The 12,777-nt window shown below is 43.8% G+C and overlaps 1 protein-coding gene across 2 annotated transcripts in view; it reads right to left on the minus strand.

Annotated features, from left to right (window-relative positions):
- LOC123758930 (probable G-protein coupled receptor Mth-like 3) overlaps nt 1-12,777 on the minus strand; it is a 58,584-nt gene that overhangs the window by 36,528 nt on the left and 9,279 nt on the right. For both annotated transcript variants that reach the window (XM_069338587.1, XM_069338631.1), the window contains exon 2: nt 4,750-6,349. In XM_069338587.1, coding sequence (XP_069194688.1) covers nt 4,750-5,929 — 1,180 coding nt within the window. In that variant the 5' untranslated portion in view covers nt 5,930-6,349. The remainder of the gene's footprint in view (nt 1-4,749; nt 6,350-12,777) is intronic.

Genomic DNA, 12,777 nt, shown 5'->3' on the forward strand with positions numbered 1-12,777 from the left:
GATAGCAAACCCTTAACCTGTTCCCCCTATCTCTAGCACAAAACGCTCTATCCAAATACCTTATCTGGGAATCTCCCACAACTAATGTTTGCTTAGGTACCTTTACTTTCTGAGGGGCCTGCGCTTCCTTTCTGAGATTGCGAAGTCGATTAGTAAGAAGTCGATTTACCCAAGTCTTTCCTAAATCTAAACTTATCCAATTTATACCCATTGTTTCGTGTTCTGTCTTGTGTTGATATTTTTAATACCCTATTAATATCCCCCCTGTTATGTCCATTCATCCACTTGTAAACCTCTATCATGTCACCCCTAACTCTTCACCTTTCCAGTGAATGCAACTTAAGCTTTGTTAATCTTTCTTCATATGAAAGATTTCTAATTTGGGGAATTAACTTAGTCATCCTACGTTGGACACATTCAAGTGAATTTATATCTATTCTATAATACGGCGACCAAAACTGAACTGCATAATCTAAATGGGGCCTAACCAGAGCAAGATATAGCTTAAGAACCACACCAGGTGTCTTGTTACTAACGCTTCGATTAATAAATCCCAGTGTCCTATTCGCCTTATTACGAACATTCATGCATTGATCCTTTTGTTTTAAATTCTTACTAATCATAACTCCCAGGTCCCTTTCGCAATCCGACTTCGCAATCTCAACACCATCTAGCTCGTATCTTGTAACTCTATCATCATTACCTAGCCTCAGAACTTTACATTTATCAGCATTAAACTGCATTTGCCAATCATTTGACCATTTCAAAACCCTATCTAGATCAACTTGAAGTGATAGCGAGTCCTCCTCCGAATTAATTTCCCTACCGATTTTCGTATCATCGGCAAATTTGCAAATGTTGCTACTCAAACCTGAATCTAAATCATTTATATATATTATAAACAACAGAGGTCCCAGGACAGAGCCCTGAGGTACTCCACTAACAACATTATCCCACTCTGACTTAACCTCATTTATACTAACTCTCTGTTTCCTTTGGAATAGCCATGCCCTAATCCAAGTTAATATAGCACTCATGTTATATTTAAGTAATTACCAAACGAGGGCCCCAAGTAGGGAAGCCTATTTAGCAGTATCTGTGTCGCGTTATGCCTCAAAAGGTTCAAAATATCACTATGCCAATAAGAAAACAAAAAGCCATAAATCGAGTGACTTCAAAGATTTCGGATTCACCAATGATTATATATAGTGTGACTCAGAACACATTGACGTTGAGAAAGCAAGACTTACGCTCATCCCGAAGATCAGGACAGTCTACGAGGTACACGACTAAGACAATGCAATTCAGACAATAAGGTTCGGCAGCCCGTTCTCGCGAGCGTTCCCAACGTCAAGAAACTGTCGGATTATAGTGCCCTCTCCTAACCTACCAGAGGACGCACAAACAGAAAACGGTCCGCTATCCCTTTTTATTACTTTGTGGCACGGTCAGGCGAACTGGAATTCTTTGTGGGAGACTCATCTGGTGTCACAAGCCTTAGTCAACACATAACATCAGGTGAAAAAGGAGGGAACGAGAAAGACAGATCAGATGGACAGGGATGAGCTAGTGCTAGGGTGGTGGAAAGACGACAGTCTGCCTTGTCAAATCTCCTTCGGGAAAAAGAGAGAGTAGGGAGCAGAAAAAGAAGAGGGATAAACGGTTAAAAATACGACCTCGGGTATAGTAAGAATATCACCCTCCCCAGAGGATATTCTGCCCGATTCTCTTTGCGTAATCGTGGCTTCATTAGTATGTGTAACTCCCGTCCCTACAATTGTACATTACTCTTATGATCTTTGTATACACATTCTTATGAATAAACATTATTATTATTATTAAAAAATATAATATAAAAGCATAACGACATACGTGACCAGAGCGAAAGCTAAGTATTGGATGTTGGAGACAAAATGCGGTGAAAACTGCGAATTTAATAAAATGTAGCCTTTTAAAACTGGCATAAAATCCATTAAGCCATTGTGAGGAATAACAACAGCAGCAAAACATAAAGAGATGGAAAATAAAGCCATAGAAAATACTATAGGGTATCATTAACGGGATTAGAGAAATCAGAGTTAAGGGGCAAGGGCAAAGTTAAGGAGAAGAATGGCTGGAAAAGGGCATGGTAGGGAGCACACACAAACAAACATGGTTCGGGGGGGGGAGGGAGAGAGAGAGAGAGAGAGAGAGAGAGAGAGAGAGAGAGAGAGAGAGAGAGAGAGAGAGAGAAAGGCAGCAGCAGAGATTTTTAACGAGCGTGGTTGACTAAAAGCCAGAAACTATACCCTGGAAACACAAACCGAAACTGTCTCTATTTTCCGCTTGTTACAACTTGCAATAAAGTTGTTACATCTTGGCTTAACGTGTTTATGACGTATTAGAACGTTATTACAACTTGCTAGGTGTTGTTATAACTGGTTAGGTGTTAAAACTTGTTCGAACGTTGTACCAACGTCATAGTTTCGGTGTGTTTGGCGGGTATGATGTTCTCTGGATCAAGGGCAGAACCAGAGGGAAGAATGTGGATGTCAGGGACTCCACCACTGGGACGAGAGGAGACACTGACGCCACCACTGGGACGAGAGAGACACCAACTCCACCACTGGGATGAGTGAGACACCAACTCCACCACTGGGACGAGAGAGACACCAACTCCACCACTGGGATGAGTGAGACACCAACTCCACCACTGGGACGAGAGAGACACCAACTCCACCACTGGGATGAGTGAGACACCAACTCCACCACTGGGACGAGAGAGACACCAACTCCACCACTGGGATGAGTGAGACACCAACTCCACCACTGGGACGAGAGAGACACCAACTCCACCACTGGGATGAGTGAGACACCAACTCCACCACTGGGACGAGTGAGACACCAACTCCACCACTGGGACGAGAGAGACACCAACTCCACCACTGGGATGAGTGAGACACCAACTCCACCACTGGGATGAGTGAGACACCAACTCCACCACTGGGACGAGTGAGACACCAACTCCACCACTGGGACGAGTGAGACACCAACTCCACCACTGGGACGAGTGAGACACCAACTCCACCACTGGGACGAGTGAGACACCAACTCCACCACTGGGACGAGTGAGACACTGGAACAAAGTTGGGGAAACAGCAGGACCGAGAGCTGTGGCCTTCTTATCTTTCAGGGAGAATGAAGAGCTTTTCGTTTCTGGCGGTAAGACAAGGACCGAGGCAACCCACCAACATTGAAGGCGTCGTCCAGAGGTCTCGCTACACCAAGGTGGAACTCATGCGGACGCTGTGTTATATTTAGTCTAAGTAAGTCTCATCTTTATAATGTTACGCTATAAGCTTTGCCAAATCAAGTCTCTGCAGTACTTGTAAGCTATAAAATATTTCGTCTGGTCACCTGTTCACTACAGCCACAACTATAATAATTTGTATAAATCATTTACTAATAAAAGTTTCTAAATATAAATACAAAGTTGCGGGATAAATAGATTTAAAAGTGTAAATCTCAAAGAAGTTCTCTCTCACTTTAATTTTCTTCATTCAATTAATATTTTTCTCATCGACTCTGTTACCCTGCCTCACCAACCCTCCCCTCCCATGTTACCCTCCCTGCCTCACCAACCATCCCCTCCCATGTTACCCTCCCTGCCTCACCAACCATCCCCTCCCATGTTACCCTCCCTGCCTCACCAACCATCCCCTCCCATGTTACCCTCCCTGCCTCACCAGCCATCCCCTCCCATGTTACCCTCCCTGCCTCACCAACCATCCCCTCCCATGTTACCCTCCCTGCCTCACCAACCATCCCCTCCCATGTTACCCTCCCTGCCTCACCAGCCATCCCCTCCCATGTTACCCTCCCTGCCTCACCAGCCATCCCCTCCCATGTTACCCTCCCTGCCTCACCAGCCATCCCCTCCCATGTTACCCTCCCTGCCTCACCAGCCATCCCCTCCCATGTTACCCTCTCTGCCTCACCAGCCATCCCCTCCCATGTTACCCTCTCTGCTTCACCAGCCATCCCCTCCCATGTTACCCTCTTTGCCTCACCAGCCATCCCCTCCCATGTTACCCCGTCTCCCCCCCCCCACCCCCTGTCTCTTATGTCTCCTTTTCAAACAATGTTACAAGCAGTATGGTGTGGAGCGTCCAGGCGACGAAGGGAGGCACAGGGGCGGGCTGGCCAGCCATGCTGTAGTTGCAGGAGAGAGGCGCGCGCATCTGTCAGCTCCACAGGGAGTGCGGAACAAGATTTTAATTAAGCAAGTTAAGGACCCACCCCGGCGGCCTATCTCATGCAACTGTAATAGGAAAAGGGAAGCTTTCATGGTTCAGTTAGGTATCTATCACATAGCGTTAACTCACAGGCTCTTTACGGATCGGTAACCTGCCCCTTGCTGTCCTAATTGCATTGCTCCGCTTATAGTCATCCATTTCCTGGTTAAGTATCCTGATTTTCAGGCCAAACATAATCTGACTGCCCCACTCTCCCCATACACCACACGTCCCTCGATAAAAATCCTCTGAGAATCCGACTCCTCTCATTACGGGCTATTCATGCCCGTGCCACCTTTTGGGTGGCTTAATCTTTATCAATCATCAATCGACTCCTCTCAACTCTGCTACTGACACCCCGAGTGATATCCAGGAACTCTCGAGTCATCTGTAACATGTAGTGCTATAGAGCCACACTAGATTTAGTAAGTAATTATTAAAAGAAAGCGCTAAGTCATGGTAAGCTGAAACTGACCTGTAACTGAGCAAATGGAAGGGTGATGTTCCATGTATTCGCGTGTGAACGTGTGAACGATGACGATTATGTAGGTGACGATGGTAGTGAGGGCCATGGCGACGATGCAACGGCTGCTATTGTCACGTCGTAGTTCGGCGACGAAAATATACACAACTGCTGTTGCAGCCAGAAACACGCACGAGACGCCCATCAACACTGGGTTTAATATCCGATACTTCCAGCCACATTCATCGAGGTTTAGGCACAGGTGCACAACCTCCTTAATTTCCCCCGAATCCTGCTCTTGATAATCGACGCAGTAGTCTTCCTGAGAAAATTGATCACCTTCCATCTCCAAATAACCATTTGCTACAATTGTGAAATTATCAAAGTTAAAGCATTGTTCGTTGGTAGGGATGCTGTAGATTATGTGGAAATGGGAGAAGCTGTCAGGGTCACGGATGTGGGTAGAGCCGTCCAATGTCCAGCTCTTGGTGTAGTTGTCACTGTAGATGCACATGGGTGACTCTTCTCCTGAGCGGAGAAACTTGCCTGGAGGACAGCACTTGCGCAAGCAAGTGATGCGGGAACAAACCTGTCGGTCTCGGTACCTCTGAACAAGTGGGTCTATCTTGCAAAAGTGTGCAATATACTGGGGGTGTGGCTCTGTATGTTGTGTACCTAGGCTTGGGAGCTCTTGTGTTTCATTACCAGCTGTGGCAACTCCTCCTCGTCCAAACTCTGTACTTAAATCTTTTCCTTTTTCTCTAGGGTCCTTCCGTGAGGGTTGTTGATGAGCCCCTGGACTCTTTCCGAGTAATACATCAATACAGTAATCCCTTGTTACGTCGTCTCGTGTTTCTAGTTCCACCACATTATTATGAGCCCTGAGGAAGGTTGTGTTACTCAGGTACTCCTGCTTCTCCATAACTCCCTCCTCATCGCCACAATTAATATTCACCTTTATTTGATCCCATTCTGTTTCTGCTCCGGACACTAGAGGTGAGGGAGCATCGATGGCACCCTCGCACAGCTTCACGTATGCTTTATCATATCGCTCCGAATCTTCTTGCCTGAACGTCGGGCAGGCGTGGGCGTTGTGGAGCTCACAGGTGGCCGTTGCATACCTTACACAAGCCACCCACTGAAAAGTTGCAACCAATAGGGTTGTTTTCCACCATGCACCGCGCCCATGCATTCTTACCGGCGCCTCTGGCGGCTTGAAATACTTTGTGTTGACGGTCTTACTGACGATGTTGTGTTGGAGACTATATTATGGTGATGATCTTATGGGTCTTGTGTCCTGGTGAAGGACTTCATGATAAGTTTTGTGCCCTGGTTGGTGCTGACGTCAAAATGAGATGTGGGTCCTTGTGATGACCTCAAGAAGCGTCTCGTGACCTGCTGATGACCTCAAGAAGCGTCTCGTGACCTGCTGATGACCTCAAGATGCGTCTCGTGACCTGCTGATGACCTCAAGAAGCGTCTCGTGACCTGATGATGACCTTAAGAAGCGTCTCGTGACCTGCTGATGACCTCAAGATGCGTCTCGTGACCTGCTGATGACCTCAAGAAGCGTCTCGTGACCTGGTGATGACCTCAAGACGAGTCTCGTGACCTGGAGATGGCAGTAGAATATATTAAAGTGTTTACCGAAAACGCCACAGCATCCGTATGGCTTGACACAGATAATATTGATCTGGAACAAATTTTTACATTTAAAGATGTTACGTAGATAGTCCAAACCGTCCTCCTAATACCACGTCGCATTTTGACGTATACTCTACCTAAGGCGAAAAATTGTCATACTAGAAAATGGTAGCGCCTCGCGAAATTGACATTCTGTCCCGTTTTCTGTTTTGGGTCCTCTGGTAGGTTAGGATAAGGGCACTTTAGTACGACAGTTTCTTGACGTTGGGACACCTTAGGAGGACGGGCAGTATAGTTAATATCAGTAAACGTGGCAGTCACATCTGTACACGAACAGTCACATCAGTACACGTGCAGCCACACCAATAAACGTATAGTCACATCACTAAACGTATAGTCACATTATTTTACGGACAGCCACATCAATAAATGTGCCGAAAAACTGGCAGTTACAGACCCATTTCATTAACATCATGCATTAGTAAAACTGCAGAAGGGATGGTCTTAAATAGGCTACTGTGGAAGACTGGAGACTGTATAAACACATACTTGGCTTCACTAGAGGAGTAGGTACTGCCAACTGCATAGCTACATTACTAGAAACAATTAACTCAGGTCCGGCTATAGTGATCTTCCTTGATTTAGAAAAAAAAACATTCTTACTTGCAAGCCCGCAAACAATTTTACACACCTTGGTTAAAAAAAACAGGTGTAAAGGGAAATATGCTAGCATGGATTCAAGATTACCTAAGTCACAGGTATGCCATAGCAAAGTTGCTAGGACAAGTGTCGGACTACCACTTGAATGTGAATGAGGCTCCATATGGAGGAGTCCTCAGTCCTAGTTTTTTTAATATCCTTATGGAAAATCTCGTTATCATGACATTTGCAGAAGGGGTTAAATTGCTAAGCTATGCTGATGATATAGCATTAGTCGTCACGGGTCCTTCACTTTTAAATAAAGCACAAGAGGCGTTAGATAAAGTAACATCTGAATGCAACATTTCCGAGCTAAAAATATCTTCACAGAAGTTTAAGATAATGAGACTAGGCGGTAACACTCCAGACAGACACCTACGCATTCAAGACATTAACCTTCAGTGGGTTACACAATATCAATGTCTCTGAGTGTGGATCGATTCTAAAATGACACTCAACAAGCAAATTCAATGTCTGAAGGAGAAAGCAAAATCACGACTGAATATAATGAGAGCAATCACAGGGCCCCGTCTAGGAGCGGGACACAGAGTGTTGAGAATGTTTTACATACACGCCGTTCGTTCCCTAGTTGGTTATGCAGCGCCTGCCTTACTCACTCTTTCTCCTGGTCAGTGGGCAAACGTTGAGGTTATTCAAAATGATGCATTGCGAATCATAACAGGAGCTCCCAGATGGACAAAAATAGTGAACCTAAGACTAGAAACCAAGCTAACGTCGATTGAAATAAGGGTAAAAGGGATTGTTGCGTGCATGCTGACCAAGATATTGACTAGACCTAGAATCAGTTCATTTAAAAATATAATCACTGGAGCACTAACTCTGAATAGAAGAGCCTCCAATAGCAACAGGTGGAACCATTGTTCAACAAACACCATCAATATATTCGATATAACAGTCACTGAGAGGGGTGTCGTCGAAATACATGCAGATTTTATTATGCAAGCCCCTTGGGAATCGCTGCCAGCTGACTTTAAGATTATAGCTCTTGAAAGAAAAAAGAACCAGACTAATCCTCATCTGCTATGTAATATTAAACAGATGCATATAGAACCAAATTTGGCATCTGACAGCTTCACATAATTAACAGCTGGATCAGTAAACCAGCAGGGACAAGAAACCGGAGCAGCAGTTAAAGCAGGAAATTCTGTAGTTAGTTGGAGACTCAAAAGGGTGTTCAACTTTACAGAGATGCTAGCCATTCAAAATGCTTTGGAACATGCTCTTGCTGAACACTGACATGTTATCATGCATACAGATTCGAGAACTGCCGATGAAACCTTGGAACAAGAACACATACGTGACAATATCCATCTGATTACAAATATCATATCATTAATGCAAATACTCAACCGTCAAGGTCGTCGGGTACTTATCAACTGGGTGCCAAGTCATTTGAGAATAGGAAAAGACATTGCAGACGAAGCTGCAATGAACCTTTTGTTTTGAGTAGCTGAATCTAAAAACAGCAACAGTAGAATTTATCTGAGAATGTGAGGTAAGACCTTGTTCTAGCCAAAATTGTGCCCTTTTTCTGTGACCTTTATCCCAAACACCAGTCAAACAAAGGAGGCGTAGCAGAAACGTGATGGCTTTTGGCAGAAACACGCAAAAACGTGTTCCAATGTCTTCCAGCTGAGCACGAGCCACGTAGCCATTACGCCTTGAGGGCACATCCTGCAGGTGGTCTTCTGGTTAAGTCTTGACGAGCGGACGCCTGGACACCTGCTCCGCCTGGGGGGGATCCGGCAGATCAGGTTCCGTTTCGCGATTTTGTTTTTTAATATTGCCGTTTGGAATTCCTATTCAACGGTCCGGATTGTTACGACGCCTGGCGAACATAGCGCTTTGGGTCACAAGATATTTGATAGATTTTTAACGTTTTCTGATTAGTTCTTCGGGCGGGGTGACGGTGTCCGGCGCCGGCTTGGCCGAAAGGTGCTGGGAGTTGGTGGATCTTGGTGGGCTCCTGGTGTGCCCTCAGACGTGGTGGGCGGCTGGCTTTTGCTCTGCAGGAGGGCACTGGATAACTTTTGCATTTTAGATGGGGCCGAGTTTTTGGTTTTGATACCCAGTATTCTCTGTGTAGGGTGGGGCTGGTGCTTGTCACACTGAAGGACTCCTGGTGCTCCCCAATCATCTGCCCATCAGTGTGTTTATTTGCCGCGAGGCACATTAGTGTTCGCTGATAAGCGACAGTCATTTCGCCATTAGGCTTCACTATTAACCCTTCACGGGTACGCCGGGGCGCGAATACGATCCCTCAATCATCATCGCCTCTAAATCAACAACAACACCCTGCAGGAGCACACCAACTCTCGCCACCTCTGGGCTAAGCCGGCGTAGCGTACCCTCCTGAAGAACCAGCCGGAAAACGAAAAAATATATCACCTTGCTTGTGGCCTTCAAGCAATAAGTGCGCCAGGCGTCGTATCAACCACGGATGTTGAAGAGGAATGCCAGACGCCATTATCGACACCCAAAATTAGCAAAATCGTGTCACGTGTTCCGAAGGCCGCCAGGCAGAGCAAGTTGTTTAAAAATTATGATGTTTACAACAAAAAATAATTGGTATTTCGCCATAGCAATAAGTGATATATGGAAGGATTAACATCATGGTGCCAACACTATTGTTAGAAAATCAATAAGTGAGGTCGCCGCTCCTGGCGGCAAAACCCAAATTCTCCGGATGAGAAAACCAATGAGAACCTAGTTCTAGAACAGCGTTTCCGGCGTACAGGTGATACAAAGAAAAGTTACCATCACCCAAGATTTTGTAACGAAATGGAAAACGTCATTATCATCTCTATACTATAGGTCCATATAAAAGAAACGGGAAACTTTGAAATACGTCAAGTGTAAAACCAGAAATACTGATGTTACGATGACCAGATTAAGGCCTGGACACACCAAACTGGCAGCATATGGCTCTAAATACAGAACAGACATTAACGAACGTTGCATCCACCGCCATGTGCCAGAAACAATCGAACACTACCTCCTTCACTGTTTCCGACCTGAAATCCCAGAGTAAACTTCAAACAAGTACTTATCGTCTTTAAAATTTCTTTTATCATCAAGCATACATTAGGAGGTGCCCTCTCTTTACATGTAAAATATCAAATAGTCAGAACACTGGTTAAATATCTCCAGGCGATCAACAAATTGGGCCACATTTATACCTCGCGCCACCAACAAACACAAAACAAATGCTTCACCGCAGCACCAACGATCAGCTGACGCCAGAAAAACAACATCCCACCCTACAGTGCAGCATATCTTCCTCTAACACTCCTCTACAGCAAAAGACAACAAACACTTTTCAAACCTTGTCATTCTCAACACAGACGCGCAACAGTGACGCTTCTCTCATCATCTGTCCTCGTGCAGTCATCGGGAGGATAAATTAAGCCATCATGCAAACTGCACATGTCATCAAGAAGAGTGTTGACGCCTACGTCAACAATCCTACACACACACAGCTCCACTTGGAAGTGCGGCTGAACTGCTCGATATACACCAGAGAAATAGCTGCTGCCTGCTTGTTCGTGTTTGTTTCTTCAGCTAGATATGACTGCAGGGACTAACTAGGTTCTTAGATCCGCGTTTCGAACGTTCTTAGATTACGCACAACTTAATGATGGACTGAAAAGTCATCACTGCCCTTCTCTCCAAACGTGTGGGTTGGAAGTGTAGCCTTCTTAGATTAGTGGAATGATTTATTCCCACACTTGTTTTCAAATTTTGACATTTCAAATTTTGCGTCGAATTACCTACAACGACTTCTTCATCTAACCTATTTTACCTATTAAAGATTCTGACACTAAAAAAAGCCCTTTTTGAAAGCTATGACTCATTTGTGTCTATTTTCCATGTCACCTCGGTATGCTGTTCTTGTCGATTATCTTAATACTTACACGTCGTTATCTTGTCCCCATCTTTCCTCTCATCCACTGTGGCGAGGTCCAGTTCCTTCCTTCCCTAGTAGTTTAAGCCCTTTAACTCAAAAAACGAGCCTTACTGCATATTTTTTAACCTTTTATAGTTTTAACTTGTCCTTCTTCGGGTGAGGGTTCCATAACTGAGCTGCATATTCAGGAGTGGGTCTCACGTAGGACGTGTATAGTTCTCGTTTTGCTTTTTTATCCATGTTTCTGAAGGATAAACGGACGGTGACTAGTATGGCATATAATGCTCTCCGTATTCTGGCAATGTGAGCTTCGGTTATATGATTTGGGAATGTCTATTCCAGAACTTCATTTCTGATGCAAGAATCTTTCTTCGCTTCATCCCATGCTGCTATTGAGGTCTTCTTACTGTTATTCCAATCATCATAACTTTGCATTTGGCTAGTTAAAATTCTAGCAACCATTTTTCAGCTCCCTTTTTGGAGTATGTACGCTTGCAGGAAATCCCAATCTCTCTTTGCATCCTCTGGACTCAGTTGTGTTTGCGGTGGTTGAGCTATGACTGTGTGAACAAATTACTTGGATAACTAAAACAAAAATTACTTAGGTAACAACATAGTAAATAATGTCAACCTCTAAATAAATAAAGAGTGAAATAAGTAATATTAATGTTTATCATGATAAGTGTCAGAATGAAGTATTATTGATCCGTAATACTCTGCAAACATTGATAAGTAGGAGCCAGTGTGTTGTTAGGTCTACTCCGGGTATGGGGAGTAGAAGAACTCTAAAAAAAAAAAAAAACCATTCGTTCCAAGTTTTCCCCATTGCCTCGCTTTTCTTTATTTGGCCATTATGATCATATTAAGTGCCATCTATCAGTTTCAATTTAATATTTCAGTTTCAATTCAATTTCAATTTCCTGCCTGAAACGCTGCGCGTACTAGTGGCTTTACAAGAATGTAATTACTATGCTATGTATCCTCACAGTCCCAATGTACCTTCTTTATATATATATATATATATATATATATATATATATATATATATATATATGTCGTACCTAGTAGCCAGAACGTACTTCTCAGCCTACTATGCAAGGCCCATTTTGCCTAATAAGCCAAGTTTTCATGAATTAATTGTTTTTCGACTACCTAACCTACCTAACCTAACCTAACTTTTTCGGCTACCTAACCTAACCTATAAAGATAGGTTAGGTTAGGTAGGGTTGGTTAGGTTCGGTCATATATCTACGTTAATTTTAACTTCAATAAAAAAAATTGACCCATACATAATGAAATGGGTACCTTTATCATTTCATAAGAAAAAAATTAGAGAAAATATATTAGTTCAGGAAAACTTGGCTCATTAGGCAAAATGGGCCTTGCATAGTAGGCTGAGAAGTGCGTTCTGGCTACTAGGTACGACATATATATATATATATATATATATATATATATATATATATATATATATATATATATATATATATATATATAATACGACGAGGCATTCTAGACATGTTGAAAGGAAACGTGCTAGAATGAAGAAAGAAGGAAAGAACAAGAAAAACCATACATCACAAACTATAAGGTGTCCCACTAATAACCTGGAAGAGTAGACAGCTTGCCGCCCTTACTAGCGGACTGTGGTTCGAAACCATTTTGGCCTAGTGTATTGTTTACATGGGCCCAAAACTGAATAAAAATTCACCAACGGCTAAACACAAAAAACAACTGCCTCGTCGCAGCACCATGGATCAGCTGACGCC

This window comes from Procambarus clarkii, chromosome 1 (genome assembly GCF_040958095.1).
Source record: "Procambarus clarkii isolate CNS0578487 chromosome 1, FALCON_Pclarkii_2.0, whole genome shotgun sequence".
NCBI classification, from domain to species: domain Eukaryota; kingdom Metazoa; phylum Arthropoda; class Malacostraca; order Decapoda; family Cambaridae; genus Procambarus; species Procambarus clarkii.